Below are 26,387 nucleotides of genomic sequence, written 5' to 3'. Positions count from 1 at the left end.
GTAGTCAGGAAAAATTATTTTCTTTATAGGACACCGGTGTTCCAATCGTCCTTAAAAAGTTAATCACTGAAAGCATAATGCATTAAAATAACATTGTGTCACAGAACAATTTTATACATCTAATCATTCTCAGAAAGAAATTCTGAAATTCAGAAATTCTTCTCAGAAGGATACATTATTCATGAAAAAAACACCCAGCGAATTCCCTATAAACTTTCGACACAGTTATTATTTCTTAAAGCTTAAAAAGCGTGAAAATTTTTGGCAAAATTTTCTATTGATTCCGCTTTCCCATAACTTCTCCTAGTCCTAGATATTCAATATTATTTTCTTCTTTAAACAATGAAAATTTCAAGAACGAGTAGATCTTTGGTGACCAAACAAACTTTTTATACTGAATTTTTTTAAGATATCGGTGACGCACTTGACCTTAAAGAATTAGAAGATCCTCGGGATCAGCTTTCAAATTCAAGAAAACATAAAAAATTTACCATTTTCATTTCAGCCCTGTTATTGTAAAATTTATTAAGTTTTAACATTATTTAAACTGTTCGAACTCCACGAGAGAGCAATTTCCACAATCCAATTTTTTTCAACTTCTTATCATCCTGGCTTTTAAACGGTAAGAGATATTGAGTTCCGATCTTCGGTGAAATCCCACAAGTCAATATTCGCTAATGAACCAAAATAAAAAATCACGCCTCCCCAACCCCTTCAAAAATATATGTTTTCGACATATCCCTAAATTGGCCCTGGCGATTTCGTTTATTTTCGGATATATGTTTTGGAGATAGTCCAGCTAAACATTTCGACGTCGACAACTTTCACCGGAAAAATCACCATCCTGAATTATTCAAGGTCTAAGGGGCCAATTTTAATCGGTTTGATCAAATAATTAAATAAAATGTTAATGGTTTTTTAAGTACCTTCTTCTGAAGCAATTTTTGACATTAAGACGATTTTATCATGATTAACAGACAAGTTTAAATCGACATTAAACTTAGATGTATTTAATGAAAATGCGTAAAAGAATATAAGGCAGAGCTCCTTCGCGGGAGTTCGAGCTTCGAGCAACTTCCAAAACCTCGAACGCTTTGCCATCCCTTTTATCATGAAATATATGAATAAGTCCTTAGTTTAGAGTCTGATTTAAAGGTTTGAAATGCTTTAAGATTTATCTGAAAACTTATAAGGGAAAGTTTGTTATAGCTTTTGAAGAGGGTATACACTAAAATTATTCTTGGGTAATGCTGAATCAGTCAATTTAATACTATCCACTTCACCCTAGAATAAAATATATTAAAAAATAGTAATATCATTCTATTTTAAGTACTTTTCCGTCAAATTCTGAGAAATAAAACTATTTTTCCCATACTGTACTTTGAAAAAAAAAAAATATGTTAAATAAACAAGAAAAGTTTGTCAAAAAAAGGATATTCTTTGGAAAAAAAATTGTCAAATTGGTAAACAACATCCTTTTGAGAGCATTTTAATAAGATTCATTTGTTCGCTCAACAAAACAGTTTTTTTTCTCAGAGTACAAAGTAAGTAGGAGAAAAGTACTCTCCCTTCGAACGTTCACACCTTCGCATAATGTAAATTTTCTTTTAGTTTTCCTATGAAATTTACACATTTCTATTAAATATTAGGTGGCTTATTATCAATTGTTGATAATTCCGCGATAATTAGGTGTAAATCTCTTACGAAAAACAAAAGAAATTCAAATTATTCGAAGGCACGAACGTTCAAAAGGAGAGCACTTTCCCCTAGTAAAATATGAAATTTGACCGGCGAAAAATTAAATTTGAGCAGTAGGGGGAAGTGATGAATCTTTGAAATTGGGCTTTTGTTTCGTATTTTTAAAATGAATTGAGGTTTATCATAATGTATTTTAGCTTCACAATTCCTTTGTCGACCTAAATTATATCATGATAAGTTCAATTTCTTTTAAAAATAGGAGAAAAAAAGCCCAACTTTAAAGGGATCCTGGTCAAAATCCTAAAAACCGAAATCCCAAAAGTCAAAATCCAGAATTTTTAAAAGTGTCATAGCTTAGGAAATTATTCTAGATATTATCCTCCATATAATTTTGATCCCTTTCAGGATTTTGAACATTCGGGATTTCGGCTTTCGGGATTTTGGCTTTTGGGATTTTGGCTTTCGGGATTTTAGCTTTCAGGATTTTGGCTTTCGGAATTTTTGCTGCTTCCGCTTTAAAGGTTTCCCATTAAGGTGCCCCACTCCCCCTACTCAATTTAAAATCTTAAAAATGGAAGAATTATCATGCAACTTCTAACAAAAGAAAAATAAACAGTTGTTAATTTTATCCGCCATTCTACATGTTACATACTATAGATCTATTCTTGTAAATATCTATAGCTTTTTATTGACAAAAATTTATTAATTTTCTGACGAAATTTCATTCATTATGCCAATTTGTCCCTATTATTTAAAAAAAGACTCGATATTTTGCTTTATTGTGATCACGCAGCATTCTTCTTTTTGTTTTACTATGTGGCAAAACAGTGTCAGTAGAATAAATGCAAAAAAATCTGCTATAGCATGCAATGGTATAGCATGAAAGGAGGTGTATATTTCGGAAACAGGAAGTCCTAGAATTTTTTAATTATTCAGCATACCACACAATAATTTGAAACAAAAATTAAAAGAAAATATTTTATCAAAGTCTGATCCAAATGGATTAAAATTTAAAAGAATTATGAAAAAACTACCTCTATCTGAATCATTAGAATTTATCTCCCGAGTTCGAGCAATCCACGAAATCTTTTACGTTTCTCTTATTATCTTTATTTACCACACAAAATTATTTCTGCGCCAAAATTTAATGTCTTGTTTGTGTTGTTGGTACAAAAACAACTTTACGCAAAATTAATACAACAAAATTTAATGAAAAAAAGTTGATTGGAAAACAATGAAGACAGAACGCATAAAAGACAGTGATTGAGGTGTTGTTACCGCCTTTTTGCAATCAAAGAAATTCATTTTAGATGAATATTTAAATAAAATATAATACTTACTTTCACGTCTGTTGTCTGCTAATGCTAAAGACACGACAGCGATTATTAATGCCAATATCGCGATCCCGGCCACAACACTAATCAAAGTCAGTGCCCTCTCCAACGTAGTTCGACGCCTCCACCAACTGGGATTTCTGTGCATAGAGAAAATTTTAATTAAATTCAATTTCTGCAGCGGAACATAATTACAATAATCTCTATTGAATGCGTATTTGAGTTATGTGTGTTACACAATGTTTGAGTTCTCTTTCAGTCTTTGCTCTTTTAATCTAATACCTTTTTAATTTTTTTTTTATTTCTCAATTCGCTCAATTCATTCGCACAAAAACACGAAATGTGTATGAAAAAAAAGGTGAAGATTCGTATTTAAAGTGGAATGAACAATTGATGTAAATTTTATACCTTTATGCAAATTTGTCTCAGGGTGAGAACAAATTATATATAAAGAGAGAAATTGAGAGGAGGTTTTGAGGTGATGAGAAAGGGAATTGAGTACCGGAGGTGAAAATGAGGCAAATCGAAGTGAAAATGCCATTTAATTTAGTGAACGAGAACATCTGCCCTCTGTATCTCGTCACTTTTTTTTCTTTTTCTTATAGCCTTTAATCCACCCACCCAAATATCTAGCCAGTTGATAAATGAACTGAAAGAAGAAGATATCAAAAGCGCGTGTCTCATCATCAATTCACGGACATAAGAACAAATTGCCTCTTTGGATGCTGGTCTAGTTGAAATCTAGGTTTGTATGTTTTATTATACGTCGCCATTGAATTTATCTATAGACAAGAGATTATAGCACCCAATATCTAATAATCACAAACATTTCTATGCAGATTTCCCTATCAAAAATAATCAAATTTTGGATCAAGAGTTGCCCATTTCATCAAAGCTACAATATTTAAAATTGTCCTAACTTTCGCCATTCTCTATTGCTGTAAAAGAATCACAAGAGATCAAATTTGGAAAATTTAAAATTTCCCCTCAAGCATTTTTCAACCTCCGGCACAATTGTGATGCAACTTTACCCAAACTATTTAGACACGCGAATACAACTTGCACATAGTAAAAATGTTAGAAAAAGTCATGAGTGTAATCATGATATTTTTTATGAGATTTTTTTTATTAATATACACTCAGACATACTAAATTAGCGAGGTAAATATAATTTGGTTGATGCTGTCTTGTTTACAAATCACCGACAAAGTGAAAGAAAAATAATGGTATGAGAGATATATATACTTTTGAAATCAACACGAAGATTAATGGTCCCAACTTGTAAAACTAAGCAGGAAAGTATTTCCTCAAAGATTTACATGATGTTATATTTTGACATACACTAAATCCCACCACAGAGAATCAACAAAGCACAACATCGACAAGATTTATTTACTTCATCTTATCTACTATTGAAAAAAGATTTAATATAATCACGTGTAATATATGAAACTTACTGCCCAAGTGACTGGTACACAACTGAGACTTCATTATCAATCGATGAACCACGAAAAATGCTAAATTGTGTTTCATGGCCAAAAGGAGGCATTTTGTTTAATACTAAGAAAAAAAATTATTCTTTGATCAACCAACTTCCTCGTAAAGTACAGAATCTCGGAAGTAACAATCACATTCAATTTTCAAGCTTATGGACAGAACAAAAATTACGACTTCAAAGTGCCATATATTTTTTTTTTATGTATAGTCACGCGAGAATATTACACGACTGCTTCTTTAGGATTTATACTTCAGTGAAGGGTGTCGTAAGACATCATCTTAAAGATTTACTAAATCGTTTTTCTTCTTCAACAGAATCCCTTAAATCTTTCCCGACCGCAGCATATGCTGCAAGCAAATTTCACAATTTTTAATCAAAAATATCTAAGTTCAGGAATTAATTAAGGTCCTACAAAAAATATTTCACATTTGGACATCCTTATAGTTTGTAATCATCCACAAAAATAGGATTTTTATCAGTTCTGAATACTTAAAAAACATTGTTTTTCACAGAACATTCATATGCTGCTTTGGGTACTCTCGTCCCAAAAGAGACGAAAGAGTTAAATCTTTCCGGACCATAGCGAGTCAATTTCTCGAATTTTTAATCAAAAATATCTTAGCTTAGAATTAATTCGGATCTTATACAAAGAAATATCCTATTTTTGAACATCCTTATAGATAGAGTGTAATCATCCACAAACACCGGAACTTTATCGCTTCGAATGCGCGGGATGCGAAAGAGTTAAATACTGAGATGGCTTCAATAAACTAAATATTTTTATGCATTAAAATTAGTGATTTTACAAATCTAAATTAAAATGTAATGATAATTTTGCAAGATAAACTCTTCAATTCTGAGATAAATAAAATTTTTAAATTTTAATTCCATCTTTAAAAGATTCGTTACAATAAGATATTTAATTTAAAGAGTTATGCGGGTTAAGAAAGACTAAAAAAAAACAGATCATTTTCTCAAAGTTTCTTTCACAGTATAATACAAAATTTATTTAATTCACGCTCTGAGACATATAATAGTACAACACTTAACTCTTTCCGGACCGCAGCATATGCTGCAAGCCAATTTCACAATTTTTTAATCAAAAATATCCAAGCTCAGGAATTAATTGAGGTCCTAGAAAAAATATCTTACATTTGGGCATCATTATAATTTGTAATCATCCATAAGAATCGGATTTTTAGCAGTTCTAAATAATTAAAAAACTTTGTTTTTCACAGAATATTCATATGCTGCTTTGGGTACTCAGAGTCCCAAAAGAGACGAAAGAGTTAAACTATATTTTCTGACATTTTCATTTAAAAATTTTAACTTAACTTGATTTCCGAAGACAAGATTTTTCACATTAGAATTATCTAATATTAAAAGCCATATATTTCCTCTTAGCTGATGAGTTTAAATAGTCTTAAACGGAAGATTTTATGTTTATTTGATCACCACAACTTATTCTACAAAACGAAACGTGGTGTAAAATATGTCAAAAACGATATTTTTTGTATACAATTCTCCCAAAAAATCGAATTTCATTTGTTTTCAATAATCCATCGTCCGAGAAATAGTTGTAATAATCAGGTAACAGAATATATTTGCTTCCGGATTTCAAATCAACTATTTCGAGAAATCTTGCCCACCGAAAAGTATAAGTTTTTTTTAAAAAAGGTCTTTGAAAATTAGGTCCCAGAGACTGAATTTTTAAGATTTTTTTAATGAAAATTTTAGAAAATACAACGTTGTACTTTTACATGTCAGAGAACTTGAATTAAATAAATTTTCTTATTATGTTAAAAAAAAACATAATAGAAAAATATGCTGTTTTTTTTAGTCTTTTAAACACACGCAACCCCTTAAGACCAAAAAAATTTTTCTGTAGGGCTGAAAAGTAAGAAATTTAACACAGAAAAAATATTATAAGGATAAAATCGTTAGTTTTTGTTACCATGATTATTTTTGTATAAAGTTACACAAATATGAACCTAACTCTTGAGTTAGGCGAGGAAATACTCTTGGGTTCTTTGATAACCTGCGAAATCCTCGAAAATTTTAGAAAACGAAACCTCGAGAACTCATGGGATGGGAATGCTAAAAACCCTTGATATCCCGGCCGTCCCTTGCGAAACTGTGGAACCTTCCTAAACTCAAGAGAGTTGGGAAATCGCCGAAAACCATCGAGGTCTAGGCTCACCCTTGTAAGTATTTTTACGTCAAAAATTTTCATTTTTCTGTTTTCTAATCCGTCTCTTTTTGCCGTGAGGAAAAATTGACAACTACAGAGTTAAGTATTTCTTGTACGCAATTATTAAATATTTTGCGTAAAATTACATAAATTTTATGTAAATTGTAAAAACATTGCATAAATGTGTAACATTACAAAAACGCAAATTTATACTAATTTACAATTAAAATTATGGTAAAATATCCAATACTTTTTCACTGCGCCAGCGCGTATACCTAGAAAAATGAAACTTTTTCAACTCATTTTTAATTTCAAAGCTGAGGGCGAGGACACCATAAAGTAAAAAGAAAATTAAGATAAGCTCGTAAAATATTACAGTGCTCCTAAATTCTATAATAACTCTTTTAACCTTAAAACTTTATAAATATCGACCTTCAAGTATCGCATTTCATTAAGTAATTGTAATTTTTTTAAAATAAATAGCGAAGAACTGTTAATAAACAAGTTTTTTAATAGTTAAAGATTTTAATGTGATCTTGCAAAGTTGAAATATCGGCACATTTTAAAAAGGGACTACAAATTCTTTCCCCTTAATTCCGAGACAATTTTTAAACATTTGAATTATTTTTCAACTTTTTATTTTTTTATTCAAACTAAAAGTTTTATTTAATTTTAAAAATAAAAATTCTATCAAATTATATTTTGCAATTATGAAATGTCATTATCCTTTAAGTCAGTATAAGAAATCTTTAATTTTGACATTTTAACTTGAACATTTCAGTTTTCTTTTTCATAACATTGAGAAATAAAAAAATGCTTATGATCATTAAATTTAGTATCGTTTATATATTTGAACATCACAATTAATATACATTTTACCCTCAATTTACTTCAAAGAAATTCAACACTTTAATATTAATTTACTATATTAAAAATCAGCCTTCAAATACCGAATTAAAAATATAAAGACATATAGAATTATCTCAGAACTTTAGGATACTATTCATCAATATCCCATTTGCATACATTTAATTTGGTATACTCTGTAACTATTATATCTTTCGACGCAAATACCACATGTACTTGATGAATAAAATAAAAATCATAAAAATTCTCTCCTTTCAATATACCGCTTATTCTTCTACTGGCGCTATTAATTGCTCATGTAGAAATAATGTTTTTTTTTATTTTGTGAAAAAACAGATGAAGTCATGCTCGCACTATTTTGTGGTTTCTGACCTTTATGTGAAAATCTTTTATCGCTGATTGTATAAAATGATTGTGTTATATACAAAAGTGCCAATCCCTCATGCATAGCATATGCCTATATATAAAAACATAATAATCTAAAAGAAAAGACAATCCTCACCAAATTTAATTATTCCCATTTATAGCCAAATTACATTTTACGTTTCATTGATTCCCTATTCTTATTCACACCATTTTATAACCAAAATTATTTATGAGCAATAGAATCATTATTGACTTAAATACAGTTATCACATCGCTACTAAATTAAGCGCAATTTGTCATCAGTAATTGTGATCGATAGATGGAAATAAAATCAGATAGGCTAAGATCGAAAGAATAATGTATTTTATTTAGAAAAAAAAATACTTCACTAGGGGAAGTTGGAGCTACTTTGACCTGTGAGGCTACATTGATATACCATTTTTTCGCACATTTCTAAAGAAGACTGGGCTTTGTAGGGTTACGTGAATTAAAAAAAATGGGGAAACATCATATTTTCTCTAATTATTTTTCAGCATAATAAATTTTTATGTTTATTTAAATGCATAAGCATACCTATTAAAGTAAAACATTTTAATTATATTTTCTGATATGTTTATTTAAAAATCTGAAAAATTCTGCCGTTTGGATTTGATTTTCGCAAAATTTTTTATTTTAATACTTTTCGGTGGACAAGATGTCTCAGAGGGGTCTAAACGTGGGGGAGTAGTGCAACACATAGAGTTTCCCCCTTAATTCCTATGTTTACCTCCAAGCGGGCTAAATGCCGGTAAGCCCTGGTACACTCAGGTGAGTTTTAGAGGATTGAGTAACTAACCCCAATAGAAAGTCACGAACCTGAAGTTAGCGAGCAAAGGATCTGATCCTTCTAGAGAGGGATGGGCGAGGGTCTAACAACTTCTCTCCGTAAAAGCAATATTGTTACGAAAACTCGCAAGGAGCCTCCGATAGGACGGACTTTTCGACAGCGACTTATGCTACGTTTCTGGAGAGAGCTGACGGAGAGTCGCCAGGAGTGGAGGAGGTTAGTACAAAAGGCCGAATCCATGAAAGGGACGTTGCAGCCAGCTAAATAAGTAAGTAAGAGTTTATTCATCTAACGTCAAAAAACTAAATATTTCCTGTTACCTGATAAATGAGGTAAACTCGTATTTGAACTGTACATTTTCTTTTAAAATGAAATTTTGATTTTTGGCAGAATTTTATACAAAAAAATAAAGATTTTTGGCATATTTTATATCACGCTTTATCCGTTCAAATATGAGTTGAACTTATTCTTCAGGTAACAGAAAATATTCATTTTTTTGATGCCAGATGAATATGCTCCGAGTAATCTTGTCCACCGAAGACTAGTGTTTTCATTTTCAAAAACTGTCTGTTTTCTGAAATAAAAATTTCAGAAAATATAGTTAAAATGTTGTACCTTAATATTTTTTATTATGTTAAAAAAAGATGTCAAGGAAATATGCTATTTTTTTTAGTTTGCACGATCCATGTAACCTCTTAACGTAATGTAATTTGGCTCTACAAAACAATTGTAAAACAAAATAAAATAATTGTAAGGCCCAGTTACCCATTAGAAATATGTGAAAACATCGTATATCAATATAGCCCCACAGCTCAAAATAGCCCCAACTCCTCCTAATCTTCTTTCAGTCCTTATGTTCATAAGTTTTGAGCAACATAAATATAAAAATTTTAAATTTTTATGGGTCTTTAGAGGGAAGTGGGGCACCTTTGAAATTGGAATTTTTCACCTATTACTGCTCGAACTTCACGGAGAGAGCAGTATAATCCCTCGATTTTTTCACCCCCCCCCCCCAAATTTCCATCTTCCACCCCCCGGAGACCAATTTTATCAACAAATCTTCACGTTTCAGACGATTTCTGAGAAATGTCGTCATGCTGTTTGTCCGTCTGTTCGTCCGACTGTCGCCAGCTCTAGAGGCCAAACGGTAAGAGATCGAGACTTTGCACCTTCGGAGGACCCCCTCCCCATAAGTCGACTCAAGGATCGTTAACATGCCCCTCATTTTCCCATTTTTGGGATTGCTCGAAAACGCGTCGTGCGATTCTTTTCATTTTTGCATATGTTTTAGAGATTACCCAGGCGGACATTTCGTCCCTATACGAAAATACCGTTGAATCATTCCTAATAACGGTTTTTCAAGGTCAAAGGTTACTAAGTCCCTATAGAGCGCATTTATCAAGCGAATGGGGTCATGTTTGGACTCGTTGGAAAGGTCTTGGAATTTCCGACAAAACTGAATCAGTTTTAAACCGGTAATGAACCGGTTCATAACCGATAACTATTTTTATCTGAAAATCAATTCTATTACTTTTAAAACTATTTTGGGGGATCTTTTGAGTGATTTATGAATCAGTTCAAATCGGTTGGGAACCGGTAAACGGTAAATGATGTGAAAGTACTTTAGCGGTATAGCATCTAAGTCACGAGTTCGAGCATTCCGCAAAGCCTGGGACGCTTTGCCACCTGTTTTTTTTTAAATAAAATTGGGCCTTATCGTGATATAATTTAGCTACACAAACAGATTGAGAAGCTAACTTGCATCACAATAAGGCTCAATTTTATTTAAAAATAGGTGGAAAATCCCAATTTCAAAGGTGCCCCACTTTCAAAGGTGCATGATGGAATTGAGCCTCATCATAACGCAATTTAGCTTCGCAATTGGTTTGTTGAGCTAAATTATATCATAATAAGGTCCAGTTTCATTTAAAAATAGGAGAAAAAAGCTCAAATTCAAAGCTGCCCCAATTCAAAGGTGCCCCACTCCCCCCTATATAAACTTCAAATTGATGATTAATCAACTTGAAGAAAAAAAAACTTTTTGTTGTCACCCAATAAGACAATGTGTTTGGTAAATCAGAAATTTTGCACTCTCCATTGAAATTTTAATGCACTCCTAAGCTACCATTTGTACTTCGGGCACTCAGCGAATTTTCCTTTGCAACATTATTTCTCATTAACTTTTCTAGCCGCCCAATGGTTACACTAATCATCTCGGAAGGCAAATATTAGCCAATTGGTCGGAAATAATAGGCAATTAAACGGAAGAAAAATTCCTCTATAGTCAGCAATTTTTGTGCACTTTGCAATTTTATTTTTGTGAAACATAACGAGGTGTGACCAATGTAAATATTAAATTTAAATACATAATTGTTGGGTGAGAGAAAATCGTGAAAGAGAAATAAAATATGTCAAAACATTAAAAGTGTGTCACGTATTGTTATTTCTTTCAACTGCCTATTGTAACAAATAAATTTAAAGACCTTCCATTTTGCCTATGTCTATATAGTAAATTTTATATTGTTAAATTTTACTTGAAAAGTCACACAAATATGTTAAAATTAAATTTGTCACTCTTATTTCTTATGCACTTGGTTACAAATTGGGAAATTTGCAATGCAATTTCTCTCTGGATTTTGTTACTTTTTTGGTCACACTTTCCCAAATTTTGTTACTAACAACAACGCAATGATGTCACGCAAAAGAGATAATACCCTATTTTTTGCACTTTTCCCGTAAAAAATAGACCTTTTCGCAGTATTTGGACAACACTCTGTACTATTTGGCTATATAATATAAATTACAATGCAATATCACACAAATCAACTGGTGGTTTTGAATAGAATTTGCGCGAAAAACGTGAAAAAACTGAATTTTGCACTATTTGCGACGCTAATCTCTACAAGATTATCAACTGAATGTCGTTCACAGGAGCATCTCTCGATATCAACTGGGAAACCTTTGCCTCATGTAGTACTTGATTGCTCTAGTAAATAATTTTTGCAATAAAAGCATACCTCTCTTTCCTACGCACACAAGCACATATGCATAACCTTTTATCACTGAGCACAATCAATATACAGAAAACCCCGGGAACGTGATAAGAACATTTAAAGAGTGAAAAAGACATCAACCAGCTTAAATGGTATCATTTGTTTGAGTATTACAAAAGTAAATTTCACGTGAAAGTGGTGTACATCTCTATTATTGAAAGTGATACAAATTGCCGTTCTATATTCATTTACATTTTAAATATTTACCACAAAAATATATGACTAAACATATTGAAATATCCCAACAAGGACAGTGGCATTTATTATATTTTACAAGTTAAAAAAAATAAATATAATAAAATTTTGTGTAGGAAGCACACGTGAAGGTAATTGGATAGAAATCCATTAGAACTTATTCCAATATATTGGCAACAATATAGCGATATATTGAGAAGCGGCACTTAAAAAAGAGAAGTATAATAAAAAAGTTTTGTCATAAACGAAATCTCTAAAAATTTTCTCTCAGTACATAGTGATAACAGTGGAGAAAACACAGAAGAATCTCTCTCCTTAATTTCTCTGTTTTCTCGGTTTACTCTGTGACGCTACATAGAATCTAATGACATTATTTATACATATAGACAATTCCCTCCTCTTTTGCCAAACAATTCCTTCAATGTTTACCACTCGTGCAGAGGAACAACCTTGAATTGGTGATACTTTTCAAATGCCACCCACAGTTTAAACACATTTATGGGATTCACACCACATCCCCTCACGATACATTGCAAATTGATAAAGTATACCTAATGCCAGCGCTTAGTCTACTAAAACCAGATAAAACGCATTTCTTTACTTTAAACAATTTAAAAGATATATATAGTCCCGTAAAAAATGAAAAATTGTGTCTATAATGCAAAAAAAAATGCCACTAACTTAGGCAATTAACTAGTATAGCAACATATAATTTTATTTGTGATTCAATTTTTTATAAAAGATATTTTTACCAGCAAAATAAAATAAATATAAAAAAATGTGTTTAAAAAATGGAATTGCATTATTTCGAGTCAATAAAAAATCTATTTTCACTCTCTTGCCCTGTAATCTAACCGTTTAACTCTTAAAACACCGGGTGATCTGGAAAAGAATTTTTTACCAACTAACCTAAAGTTATTTGTTTCTCTAACTCTAAAAAATAAGGAAGAAAAAATTGAATCACCGGAAACTCGTTGGTTCCGATAACGCTTAGAATATGTATAAATAATGTATGAAAATGTAATGTATTATGAGTAATTTATAAATATATGAAAAGGATTTAAAAAAAAAGAAGGATAAACCCTTATTAAATTGTTTTCGCGTAAAATTTAAGTTGTTTAAGGTATAACAAATATTAATGTCCCACTTAAAAAAAATAATTGTGTGCAAATATGATTTCACGATCACGATAGTTACAATCATACAAATTAAAAATAAATAAATAAAATAGTAATTTTAATTTTATTTGTTTAGGTACTAACTATTTACGAATATTTGAATTATATGACCAAAATTGGATTTATTATTTAAAATAGTCTTTTTCCTGTTTTTCCAATTACATTGATTTTATTTAAGGATGACATTATTAATCAGTATAAATAAATTAAATATTTAGTATACTTTTCAAAATTTTAGCCCTATTGCGTTCTCTGATTAGCTAAAGCTTAAAAGCACACAAAGCCTTAACCAATCAGAAGATATCATGAGATTTAAATATTTTATACAAATAAATATTTATATATAGGGGAAAGTGACCATGCTTTATACTGTAAAATGATTTCCAAGGTTTGTGATTATTTTCTGACTATCACACAGACCGAAGCGATTCTTCCACTATGACAAAAAAATGTCTCACTTATTAGGTTCATAATCCCACCTCAAATAGTTCCTGAAAAACCTTAGATTTTCCTCAAGAAGAAAATGGAAATTCAGTGGCGATTTTTATACAAGTTGGGTCCGGGGCCTTCCTGTATAATAATTGATTCGACAATTCGGAGGCCCATTTTCACTGCAAAAAATTCACCGGATACAAAAAATTGCACATCAATATTTAGACGGAACTCTAATCTATCTGCTTAAATCGTTTGTACGACTGGTTATTAGTTTTCGAATCACTTTTATGTAATTTTTCTAAGCCGTGTTTTTATGAGATTAGGGCACTAGCGAAAACCATTTTTTCACTTTGAGTCCATGAAAATGACACTCTGCAACCTTAAAATTCAGGCAACAGGGTTGAAGGCTATGTCAATTGTCGACAAAATTGGAGGATTACAATAGGTGTAATTATCAAAGAATCACATCTAACGATAGAGTTACCACTTTTAAATTATCATTCATGGACCCTTTTTAAAATATAGGATGGACACAGGTAGAATTTATGAATTTGTCACCACCCACAAAAACAGTGTTCCCAAGTAAAAATATTTTTACATAAATATTAATACTGATGAACCCTCTATGTGCCTATGATAGTATTTTTCCTGAACAGCGACATTAATTAAGAAAAACTTATAAAATATCATGTATTGAAATTACGGTTTTGGACCTATTTTTGATTTTTGCTTCCTGAAACTAGGAAAAAAGAGCTAGGTTCCTAATTTTTTCAGGAAGTGTGAGACTTAGGACCAGCTATTAAAATATATTGCTAAGAGTCACAACTATTGATTAACACAAGAAAAAAATAGTTATTATCAAGCTTGGATCGTATCAAGCATGGTCACTTTCCCCTAATATATTATGCATAATGCATTGTTTATATCCATACTTTTTTATTGACTTGAAAGAAAAGCTTTACAAATGAATTTTGGCAAATGAATTTTGTTGAAAGTTTGTTAAAAGATTGTTATTTTTAAATTTGTCAAAGCTTATTTCACATTTTACATAGAAAAACATATTACTTTTGACAATCTTTTACCAAGTTAGTCATAAAATATTTTTTCGAGTGCTAGTTTTTCTTAAGACTTATTTGTAACTGTTTTCTAAAATTTATTTAAATTATGAAATCTTCAAAACCAAATTTACAAAATGCATGAATTTGACAAAAAATTCTAAAAATCTGCTAAAATTATAATTGCAAATGTTTGTAGAATACTACTGAGTGAACCGTTAAGTAAAACGGCCCTCTAAACTTGTTTTTAGGTGTGATTCCTTCTGATCACACCTATTTTCTAAATCAATCTCATACCTATAAAATCAGTGTCATTTTTCCATACAAATAAACCAAAATAGAACCTTGACTTTGGTCCAAATTGTACTGGGAACTGTAACTAAACCCAATGGTCATAGTGTACAATGGCTTCGAAATTAGTACTACGCTAATTGAAAATAAGTATTGCAATTTGTGGTAATATTCGAGAATTTATTCTGTGTGTGTAAGCTTTTCGAGGTAAAATGAATTAAATATTCCAATCAGGTGAAAAAAAAATTAAAAGTGTTACAGTGTCATTTGCCTTCATACAAAAAGAAAAAAAATACGTATAATAAAAACATCATCAACCAATAAAATTATTGTGTTTATCCAATTCTTGCAATAATTTTCTTCTTTTTGTTTTGTAAAGAAAATTTTAGCATGTTTTTCCCTCTTTGCACTTTATTTTGTAAAATCCATAACCAATTTAGAGAGGTTTGAGGCATTCTTTTTGCTTCCTCAAACACCTGAATTGTGTGTATATAATGTGGTTCATAAACATGAAGAAAAATTGCTTGGCATTGGCATTGATTGCATAATTTTACAGAAATTTCTTTATACACTTGGAGCATGATTTTTCATGTAAGTTTATTCAACACTGCCTGAATGGTTTCTATATACACCATGCAAATTTCCTTATATTGACAATAAATCTTAAACATTATAAAGGTTTATCGCACACCTTAATATTCTCTCTGCCTTTTTTCTTCGACATTTTAAACAAGTTTTTACCGTTCCTAACATCTAATCAATTCTATGTGTGCTCAAAAATTTTAAATATTTACAATAAAGAAAGCTGTTAAAAAATAGAGATCACGCAAGAATAGTGTTCCAAAGATAGAAAAAAAAATATCTGTGGAAAAAAGGTGGGAGTGGGAAGTTCCAGAGTTAACATATTTCAATTTTTTTAAAATTATTCTTTCCTTACCAAAAATGATTTATTCATCATCAATCTTTAAGGTGCGTCTATTGCTTTACAACGTGTTTATAGATTAAAGTCCCAATAAAATCCAATTTATCTTTGTATATTTCAGTCTCTGCACATTAACTCTTTTAAGGGTTACGTAGGTCATGAAGAGTAAATAATGGCATATTTTCTATAATTGTTTTTTCATACATAACCAAAGAATATATTTAATTCAAGCACTATATAAAAGTCACAAAAATACTATATCATTAAAATAATTTTAAAAAAAAATCAGTCCTTGAAACCTGATTTTCGGAGATCTTTTTTCTCAAAACAGAGCGTTCCAGCTTTGCGGTATGCTAGAACTTACGAGATAGATCTATCCGTAAATTAACTTTTCGCAGGATGTATAACAGGTTTATTACCAATTATTATTATTTATTTATTTTGATGTACCGGGCTTTTTTGCCATTTTGTACATTTTTCAATTTACAAGTTTTTATTCAGATTACATTGTGTATGAGAAATATGTCCATTCAGACGCTTCAGTCATTTGCACCGGGCGGGACTCGAACTCACAATTGTGACAGTCGAGCCGGGGCGGGGGTCACACGCCCAAGAGCTGAACGCTCTTACCAATTGTACCACGAACCCACTAGTAAATTACCGATTAAATTGATGCCCAACCAGAGATCAATGTCCTTGTCATTAGTAACATGCTTACGCTTAAAGAAAAATGGATATTGGAGAAAAATAAATCAATTACGATTACCTGACTGATTACTGACCAATCGGTATTGATGTAGCCGGATAATAAATAAATAACCCCTTTACAAAAAAACCAATTTAACCAAATCGGTTAAAAAATGACCCCTACAAAGTGATTGACCTTTGACCTTCAACAATTCAAAATGGCAATTTTTCCGATCATAAGTATGTTGAACGAAATGTTGGCCTACGTTATCTCCAAAACATATTCGCCGTTTTCGAAATAAACCAAAAAACATGGTTTTGGTTAAAATGATGGGGGTAGAGCAAAAAAAAAAAGACAGTCCGAGATAATGTCCATTTATGGGGGAGGGGAAGATCAACGAAAACCGGAAATAGATCTTACTGTTTGACCACTAGCTCAGGAACAAACTTGTCAAGTAAAAACAATTATTTTCGAAAAATATGATTCAATATAATAGAATCTCGCTCAATCGGCTCTTTTTCAATCGGTCGAAAAATTTTGTTAGTTTTTCATCCTTGATTTTGAAGCAAATTTACTCAACTTTGCTGTAGTTTCTCTTATTTTATCGTAATTCTTTATAATTGAGCGTTTTTTGTAGAATTTACAATGGCTTTGACGCCCAAATCTCTTGATAATTTGGATGACATTTTGCCCCATATGCCCGATTGAGAGAGAGTCTACTGTATCGGTACTTAACCGATTCATTACCAATAAAGTATGCTGCAGCCGGGTTCGAAATTTCAATATCTTTTAAAAACAAACTAAATTTAAGCAAATCGGTTAAAACATGAACCCTCTGAGTGATTGAACTTTGACCTCCACTAAGTCAAAATGGCTATTTTCCGATCATAGATATGTTTGAACGAAATATTCGCCTAGAATACCTCCAAAACATATTCGAAAGTAAAATATATCGATATGGCCATTTTCGAAATACACCGAAAAACACAGTTTTCTGTTAGAGGTTTGAAGGAGGATAATAGAAATAGGAAAAAGAGACCGTCCGAGATAATGTCCAGTTATAAGGGCGGGGGGTCATCGAAGACAGAATGTTAATCTTACCATTTGACTAATATTGTTTGATTAATAACGTTTGACGCTTCTGGTAATATAAAATATTTGGGTTTCTCGCTTCATGAGAACCTAAATACTCTGAGTAATTTTGTCCACCGAAAAGTTTTTTTTCGAAAAGATCTCCGAAAATAACGCTTCAAATGTTAAATTATAGAAAATATACCCAATATTTTAGTTTTAATATTACTTGAGATAATATTTTAAATATATTTTTAGTCTATGGCTTACGTGACCCCTCAAATAAATTTCAATAAGGATCGTCAATAAAAACTTGATCCTTGTCTTTTTTAAAAAATGTACCTAAAGTACAAAAAAATTCTAAGCTTAATTAATTAACCATGTATTAAAAACTCGGTAAAACACAAATGTGCAAATTGCTATCAAAATAAAAAAATCCACTAAACACAAGATTTGGTCTAAGAAAAAACCCACTCTTTGCCAAAAATTCTTAAACCCAGGCAGACTTGCCCATGTTGGGAAAGATCATTAGATTTTGAAGCAACATTTCTTTTTTGTGCCATCTTGTCATCTCATCACATAAACTCTTGACTTTGATTGAGAGCTGGAGAATGATTTAGCAAATAATTTTCAAGAGATATAAAATGTGAAAAATTAAATGTACAATTAATTACAAATTCCAACATATATCTTTGCCAATGTAGTCCGAAGCGGTGTCAAGGTAAAGATATACACAATATAAGATTATATATTTAAAAAAAATGTGATATGATGTGATTTGAATTTACATAAATTTCTCCACTTGTTCACACAACCAATGTCCATTTGAAATACGAAGAAAAAGATACTCTGTGTGATTGAAAGAGATTTTCTTGTTCAAACAGAGAAAATGGAAGATTAAGCACTCTAGTGGCTGAGAAGGTGGTGGAAGGTGGAATGCAATAAAGTTTCTAATGATAAAGTAATGTTGGACAGGTGTTTAAATTCCATTCAAAAAATCATCTTTCAAATCTGCGTGGTGTTATTAATAATCGTTTCGCAGGAAGATTTCTCTATCATTTCCTCATGAAATAAAAATAAATCCATGACGAGAATTCTACAAAGTATTCTTCAAGTTCATATCACACAGTCTTAGAGACATTTATTTTTTTTTATTAATTCTTTTTAATTTCCTTCAACTTTATCCCATTCCACAGAAAACAAATGCAAATTTACATTAAATTCCTTAACATACTCACTTGATTACGGTTTGCATTGCACTTGTCATAACAATACACGTGAATATTTATCACTTGTAATTATTTTCTTATAATAGTAAACTTATACTAATAATATATTTCAGACGGAAAGAGATGAAAAACAAAAAAAAAAAAACAGAAATAATGACAAACAAAAATTGTTAACCACAGAAAAAAAAATCAAATCACTTTAAATCACTTCTAGTTACTTTGAGCATTTATTTTCGAAAAAAAAATTATTTCATAACTTGCAATTTTATTTGATGAGTTTATATTGTAAAAGTTTTATTTTTTACTTCACTATATATTTAAAAAAATATCCCGGCGAAGTAGTTTTCTCTAAAGTCTTAAACAATCACTCATCTACTGTAATAATCACAAAAATGCTAAATTTCCTAAATGACTAAACAATAAGCAAACAATTTTTAAATTTCGTAATAGTATTTTTTCATAATTTAAGTACACTATTTTGAGAGAGTCACCAAAAACTTCAATCTTTTCTAGTAATTTATTTGAAGATGTGAGTCACAAGAAAAGATGATTCCTAGTGAATGAGATGGGAGTCCATTCGAGTCAACCGGTCTCACTCAACTGACTAACTTCTTCCATGCATTGGCGGTTTTATATAAATTTCCCGCGTCGCGTCATACTTGCGATTCAACGTTCGTATTTCGCCGTAAACATAAAGCTTTAAATAATGAATTATTGTACGCCTCATATACATATATAAATCTATAGACACTTTTTTTCTCTTCATTCTCGAAATTGTTTAAAAGGTAGACGCGTTCAGCAATATATTATTTTCGAGAGAGAGAAAGAGTATTTAAAAAAATAAAGAAGTTGATGGCAAAAAGACACTTTGAAATTGGTCAAACAAACCAAAATGATATTGCGATGGATAAGTTTCTTTTAGTTGTTTTTCTTTCATTTCTTTTACCTGGGGTAAAGATAAATGAAAGATTTGAGCACTAACGTCACAAACCAACTCCTTCTGAATAAACGATAAATTTGAGTTAGCAAGACAAGAATCGATTCTATGGAAATTTTAGAAAATATTCATTCACTGAATTAGTAAACAAATCTTTAAAATCCTAAAACCATCAAGGAATTGCGATTCCCAAATTAACCACGTAGAAAAAAATCTTTGATTGATATTACATCACAAAAAAATAGTTTCGATTTTGCCAAAATTTTAGGATTTTTCAACCATTCTCTGAATTACTACTAAATATTATTTAGAAAATGTTACTTACTCTACCGGTACTAAAAGCAATTCCTTTTAGCCTGACTCAGCATCCGTCAATCCCTGAGTCACGACCTCCGTCTCCTTGAAGCACCATAAAGTCTGCCCCTAAAGACTTTTCAGACTAAGTCTTCCCCATCCTTGCGAACCAAGATAACCAGCCCACCGGAGCCTATTGAGGTGTATGTATTTGCTTGACGAGAATTACCTCTCGCTAGAGGCTCTGGCATCATCCCTCCTCACAGACGAGGCCAAAGATCCGTCGTCGAATCCTCTTCTCAGGCAAGAATCCATGAAGACTCGTAAAACTTGCCCTATACAGAAGGATTTTTGAAAATCAAATAATAAATTGTTGCTTTTAAAAGTGATAATGATCAGTTAAGCTGTGAACAATGTCCAGATAAGTTTTCCCAGCAAAATCCTGAGATTGCCCGGTTTATCCTCATTAGGAACGGAGGAGTTCAAAAGAGACAAATTTCAGAAACATTTCTACGAGTTTCAGCGCTAAGGAAGGCGCATTGTAGCATCGAAAACATTTGCACAAATATTCATGTTTTCTTGCCCTGAAAGGATAAACAACCCTGACGCAACCGGAGGGAGTTTTGTCTTCCTATCATTTCTCACGTCAGTACTTCTACAATTACGAAAAATTTTAATAAGATTTTCACAAAAAATATAGGGGAAACTGGGGCACCACCATAAACGGGGTAGTACCAAACACTAATTTTTATCTCTAAACTATTTGGAATATCTCGACCATTTCTTCAGTGAACAATGATCCCTACAATGCCTATAAATTTCTATAAGTCTTGTCTTCTGAAGTCGAATATCTGATTAAAAAATCGTAGTGTTTGGTGCTACCCCGTGTTTGGTAGTGCCCCAGTTTCCCCTACTTAGTGTTCTGTATTAGATTTTGTAGAAATTTGACTAAATATTCGACAAATTTCTAGAATTTATCCCCTGATCATATTATAAAACTAAAACTATGTGGTGTACTTAAATCTAGAAAATAACTTGTATATTTTACAAAGCACTATTAAACTGTTCTATCCTTAACTCAAAAGGGAAACAATCTGATGAGACAGTATTTGATACTATTTTTTTCTATTAGGTATTTAGAATTAAAATAAATCACATACAAAGAAAAGTTGCACATTTGCTAGAAGATTTTGTTCCGAAAATCATACGACTTTTTTTCGGAATTGAAGGATATTGTATCTGGAATATAAAAAAATATAATTTTTAATAAGGCGCTTTCAATAGAAAATCAAATTTTAAAATTTTCTGTTATGCCAAAACTTTCTAGACATATATTTTAACGTTTTTAAAACTTCTGAAAAACGTGTTAGTGTAGTTATTACAAGGCTGAAGTGCTAGAAAAGGTGTCAGGATTATTGATAAAATTAATTGATAATAGCTCCGGTACACATTTTCGACCAAAAGTTTCATGAAATCAAAATTCACTAATTCCTTTCAATCTCAATAATTTTCCATATGTTTGTCTCAACCGTGGTGTCACATATAAGATTAATATTAATATTAAGAAAAGCCGAAGAGAGAGGTATATAGTATGCAAAATTTCAAATGGAATATCACGTGTGTTAGAAAGAGTACACTCTAGTGGAGTAATACGATAAGTAAGATATTATTGTTCGTATTAATTGCTTTCTGAATCGTATTATAGGCAATTCGAGCAATTTTCCATACATGCCAACTGTTATTCGGTCAGTTTTCGAGCGAAACACAAGAGAGAGGCAAGATAAAACACTTGCTATCCTTTGTTGGTATTCTTGCAGTTCAGAAAGTATTATTCTTAATATTAATCTTGTATGTGAATGTGACCTGGTCACCCTTTCGCTCTCAAAACTAGATTGAACTAATTGAATTTGGTGTGATGTTTCAAAGAAGAAGAAGAGTGTGAAAGAGTGGGATAGACTTTATGCAAAAAGTTTTAGAACGAAAAGGGATCTAAATTTCGATTTGATGAAATTTTCCTGGTCTAAATGGTGTGCCGCAGCGATAAGAAATAAATTATTAGAAGTATTAGAAAAATTGTCTAAAATGTCCTAGGTTTAGGTGCAGATCGGTATTAATCGAATCTATCCTCCATGATTATTTTATTCAGATTAACCCAATATTGCCTTTCCAAATATCTAAAATTAATTTTGATTTTTCCTTTTACTCGTTGTAAATTGGGTTTTCCGGTAAAAAAAAAATAATAATAAAAAAAAATCTCGAATTAAAAACCAAATTGCATATGGATCTTTGTTTCAATCAAATCTCAGATCGAGAAAAGGAATATTGGATATAATCACAATAATTGTGAATCTTTATAAAAATCTTCACAAAAACCAAAATGATAAAATCCAAAGTTTAACAAATAAAAAGTCTTTCAATACCACTGACAATATACCTCACAAAAGTATTTTATGACGTTAATTTTAAGAAAAGTATTGGTTTATTTTATGAATCAAGAAACAGGTTTTCCAGTACTATTGAAGAGGTAAAATTATAAAAATGCATTTAATTTGAAATGAGATGAAAGTTAAGTTATAATACTTTGGTTTCTTTAAAATAATTGACTCAATTCTTGGGAAAATTTATAATACAGATAAATTCTTAATATTTTTCTCTCTTTTTCTCTTTCTTTATATTCTTTGAGCTTGTGCACATTAAATTTCATATTATAGGTGATTTAATCTTAATTCATCGCAAAAGAATATCAATTTTTTAATGAGAACAAGATAGAATTCAATTATATTGCACGATGAAATTTCCAAAAAAAAATTATATACTTTTAAGAAAGGATGAAAGTGATTTTTTTCTGTTCTATACTAAACAGTTAAATTTTACTGTCCCCTAAACAAAAAATGTTTTTCCCACGAACAGAAAAATTTCCGTTTCTAAATGAACAGATAATGAAAACAGATTTCAATCATTTTCTTGTGTCAGAAACTTTTGTCAAGAATAAAATAAAAATTTACGAAATTATAAAAAAATATTGTTAGTCTATTTCATCTATTTACTAAAATTAAGTGAGATTCTTTCATGATAATCATAACTATATTATTTGTGATACAATTACAAAAGGAATATCTTTTGTTGTAATTCAGTAAAAATAAAATATACAAATGTTTAAATAAATGGAAACTTCTGAAGTTTTTCGTGTTTATCCTTGTAAAACCTAAGTTTATATTTTATTAACGCTCCTAGGGTTCGAGAGTAGCCTAAACCAGAACCTGTATTAAATGGGAATTCTTCACAGAATACAGAATTTTTCCTCAACCCTTTAATGACCAGACGATTTTTACTGACCAGAGGAGAAGGTGGGGCTACTTTGAGCTATGGGACTACATTGTTATACGATTTTTTCGCATATTTTTAATGGAAACTGAGTCTTAACATGATGTAATTTGGATAGACAAAATATTTGTGGATTTAATTAAAATTATAATAAGGACCAGCTTCATTTAGAAATAGGCAAAAAAGTCGTATAAAAATTAGTACCACCTCCCACTAAACAAACAATAATAATGAAACATGTAAACAAAAACAATGAATCGTCTTGCATCTAACCTTGGAATATCCAACAAAAAATATGATTCGGAATATTTTTTGTAACTCTATAGATATGGACGATAAGGAAAAAAACCAAAAAAAATCAAGGAATTTTCTAACAATTCCAATGAATGATAATTTTCACTGCAATGAAGAATACTCCTATTATGTTTATGCGTATAAGTATTGCAGCTTCTATTTCCAAAAGGGTTTGACTTAAAAAATCAAAAACAAAAAAAAAATGAAAATCGTTCATCAATATGAGATTTTGAAAATTCCTCAGATGTGAGCTTAAATATTTACGATTACGTAAAATTATTAGGAAGAAACAAGTTTAGGTATAGTCAGGAAAAATTATTTTCTTTATGGGTCTCCGGCGTCTCCGGTCTCCGGTGACCCAAGGGTCGAGCGTGACATTCATGCTTTTTTAGCTGAGATTCTTTACAATCTCAGCTTTTGTGGTCACAGGTGAAATCCGACCTCGTCATATCGGGCCCAAATTTTGGATTTACACGTTTTGACACTCATAGATCACGAAAATCATATGCGCCAAAAATCGGTTTTCGTGGACGTCCCGTCTCCCGTCCGTCCGTCCGTCGTATAACCATAACCACTTCTGCAGAGAGAACGGAAAGAAACATCGACAAGCGGTTTTCGGCAAAGGTTAAATGTCGATGGGCGGCTAGAAGTAGGTGATGTCAGATCCACCCCCCCCCCACCTCCTCCTCTCACCATTTTGAAACACCCCCAAATTTTGTTTTCTCAATAAATCAGCTCCTATGGCATCGATCGAGCTCAAATTTTAATATGTTATAGCTGGGCCTAAGAGCTTTCGATGGATACCAATCTACTACGATCGATACCTACGACCCATCTAACCCGAGCTAGAGGGGTCAAAAATTCAATTTTCAAATGATCATATCCCGCTTCTAATTATCAGAATGCGAAAAAATTTGGTGTTTTCGAAAGCTCTCGTGGAGTACTACAACCCCTTGTAACATACCAATTTCATCCGATATAATCGAAGGTTCGCTTAATCGAAAAACCGATTTTCGATTAATCGATCTCGAATATTTCGAAAACTAGGCGATGCTTTTTCTTTAAATTTTAGTATGTTGTAGCTAAGGTCGAGACCTTTCCAACATTAAGTCGCGCTCCTCCCTCAATGTTCCCTGACCCAAGCTATAACCAAAAATGTCTTGACCGGACTGCATTTTTGATGTTTCTGAAGCGATTTTGACAAAATTTTAGTACAAATTGTATCTGAGATCGAGATCTTTCTAAATATGGGTCCCATCCGTTTCTACACGAACCCACTGTACCCGAACCCTTACCATATTCAAATGGACCGGACTCTATCTCTTATGTTTATTAACCGATTTCAATGAACCTTTTTTTCTTTTGTTAGTCTTCCCCATTCAGATTATTTAAAATAGAAAATAACCAATGATAAGCCCAGATAAGCTTATGGCAGCTAAGATTCTTTACAGGTAACCTCGAAATGCGTGCAACTCGGGGTGCATGCAACTCGGAATGTTTGAAAATTCGATTGTGAGTTGAATTTTGGGGGTAAAGAATCGCGTCGAGCAAACGGTTCTCAGCCACCGAAATGGATAAAATTGGCTCGACGCGATTCTTTACCAACAAAATTCAACTCACAATCGAATTTTCACGCATTCCGAGTTGCACGCATTTCGAGGCCGCCTGTAAAAAATCTCAGCTACCATAAGCTTATCTGGGCTTATCACTGGTTTTTGCTTTGGGATGTGGGCTGCAGTCCACTAAAATAATTCTTGTATCAATTAGGGATCATGATTATAGGTCCCAGACTTATCCATCGTAACAACACGATGCACAAAATAGGGTTTTATCTTAATGATTTTACTCATTTGAAACACTTAAAATTCCAAATATGAGCCACAGAACTTTCACCCTTATAAGGGAAGAACACCCCGGATCGGAATGTTAAAAGACATGATCGATATTTAGTTGCAAATATAAGCCTCAAAGTACTACTTGGTATTTTTATGTATGCTAATCGGTTTTTAGTGATCCATTTAACTATCTGTGCATTTGAGTTTTAAATTCTTACAATAAATTAATAAAAAATAGATGTAATTGCATCTTTGTACTCTGTACCTCGGATCGTCACGAATTTAATCAGGTGTTTCACGGAAAATGATTTTATAAATTAAATCTGAGCTAATGCACTACATTCTTCTGTGACATAAATGGTAAAAAAACCCGTCTGACACAGGGTAAGGAGACCTTCACGCTGTGGTCTTAATTTATACGTCAGCTATAGAAAATATTTAAGGTATTAACGGTGGGATCTAAATGGTAGATCTTAATTATGAAATGAAAATGGGGCATAATTAAACCCTCATTGAATTGGTACTGAGTGCTAACCCTGAATTGAGCGCCAAATTAAGTTGCTTGTTATGGGTAAGCGACTCTAGCGCTGTGGTTCTGTTTGGAAACAATAGCGAAAACTTTTTGACAGTGCTGCGTGAAGCGTTCAGTGAGGAAGAAAAAATTATTGAAAATTGTGACAAAAAAAAAGTCCGAAAAAGAGCGCGACGATAAGTCCATATTGAATTCAGAGCATAAAGAAAATTATGATATTGATAAAAATTAGTGCTATATCATATAAAATGAGTGCCCAAATTAAAGTTAAAAG

At 31.6% G+C, this 26,387-nt stretch overlaps 1 protein-coding gene across 8 annotated transcripts in view; it reads right to left on the bottom strand.

The window, feature by feature from the left end:
• Positions 1–19,509, bottom strand: part of LOC129800266 (neprilysin-2) — a 36,949-nt gene extending 17,440 nt beyond the window's left edge. Inside the window, exons 1-3 of one of the 8 annotated variants that reach the window (XM_055844566.1) lie at positions 11,495–11,741; positions 4,490–4,592; positions 3,039–3,172 (exon numbers count right to left, since the gene is read on the bottom strand). In XM_055844566.1, the coding sequence (XP_055700541.1) occupies positions 3,039–3,172; positions 4,490–4,581 (226 nt within the window). In that variant the 5' untranslated portion in view covers positions 4,582–4,592; positions 11,495–11,741. Of the gene's footprint in view, positions 1–3,038; positions 3,173–4,489; positions 4,593–11,263; positions 11,286–11,494; positions 11,742–11,797; positions 11,949–18,906 lie in introns of those variants that run through there. The other 7 variants (XM_055844574.1, XM_055844552.1, XM_055844597.1 and 4 more) reach the window with 7 other exon arrangements.
• Between the last annotated feature and the right edge of the window lie 6,878 nt (positions 19,510–26,387).

The sequence above is a fragment of the Phlebotomus papatasi genome, chromosome 1 (assembly GCF_024763615.1).
Source record: "Phlebotomus papatasi isolate M1 chromosome 1, Ppap_2.1, whole genome shotgun sequence".
NCBI classification, from domain to species: Eukaryota; Metazoa; Arthropoda; class Insecta; order Diptera; family Psychodidae; genus Phlebotomus; species Phlebotomus papatasi.
Note: the sequence above shows the minus strand (reverse complement) of the source record. Positions and strands in the feature narration are given on the sequence as shown.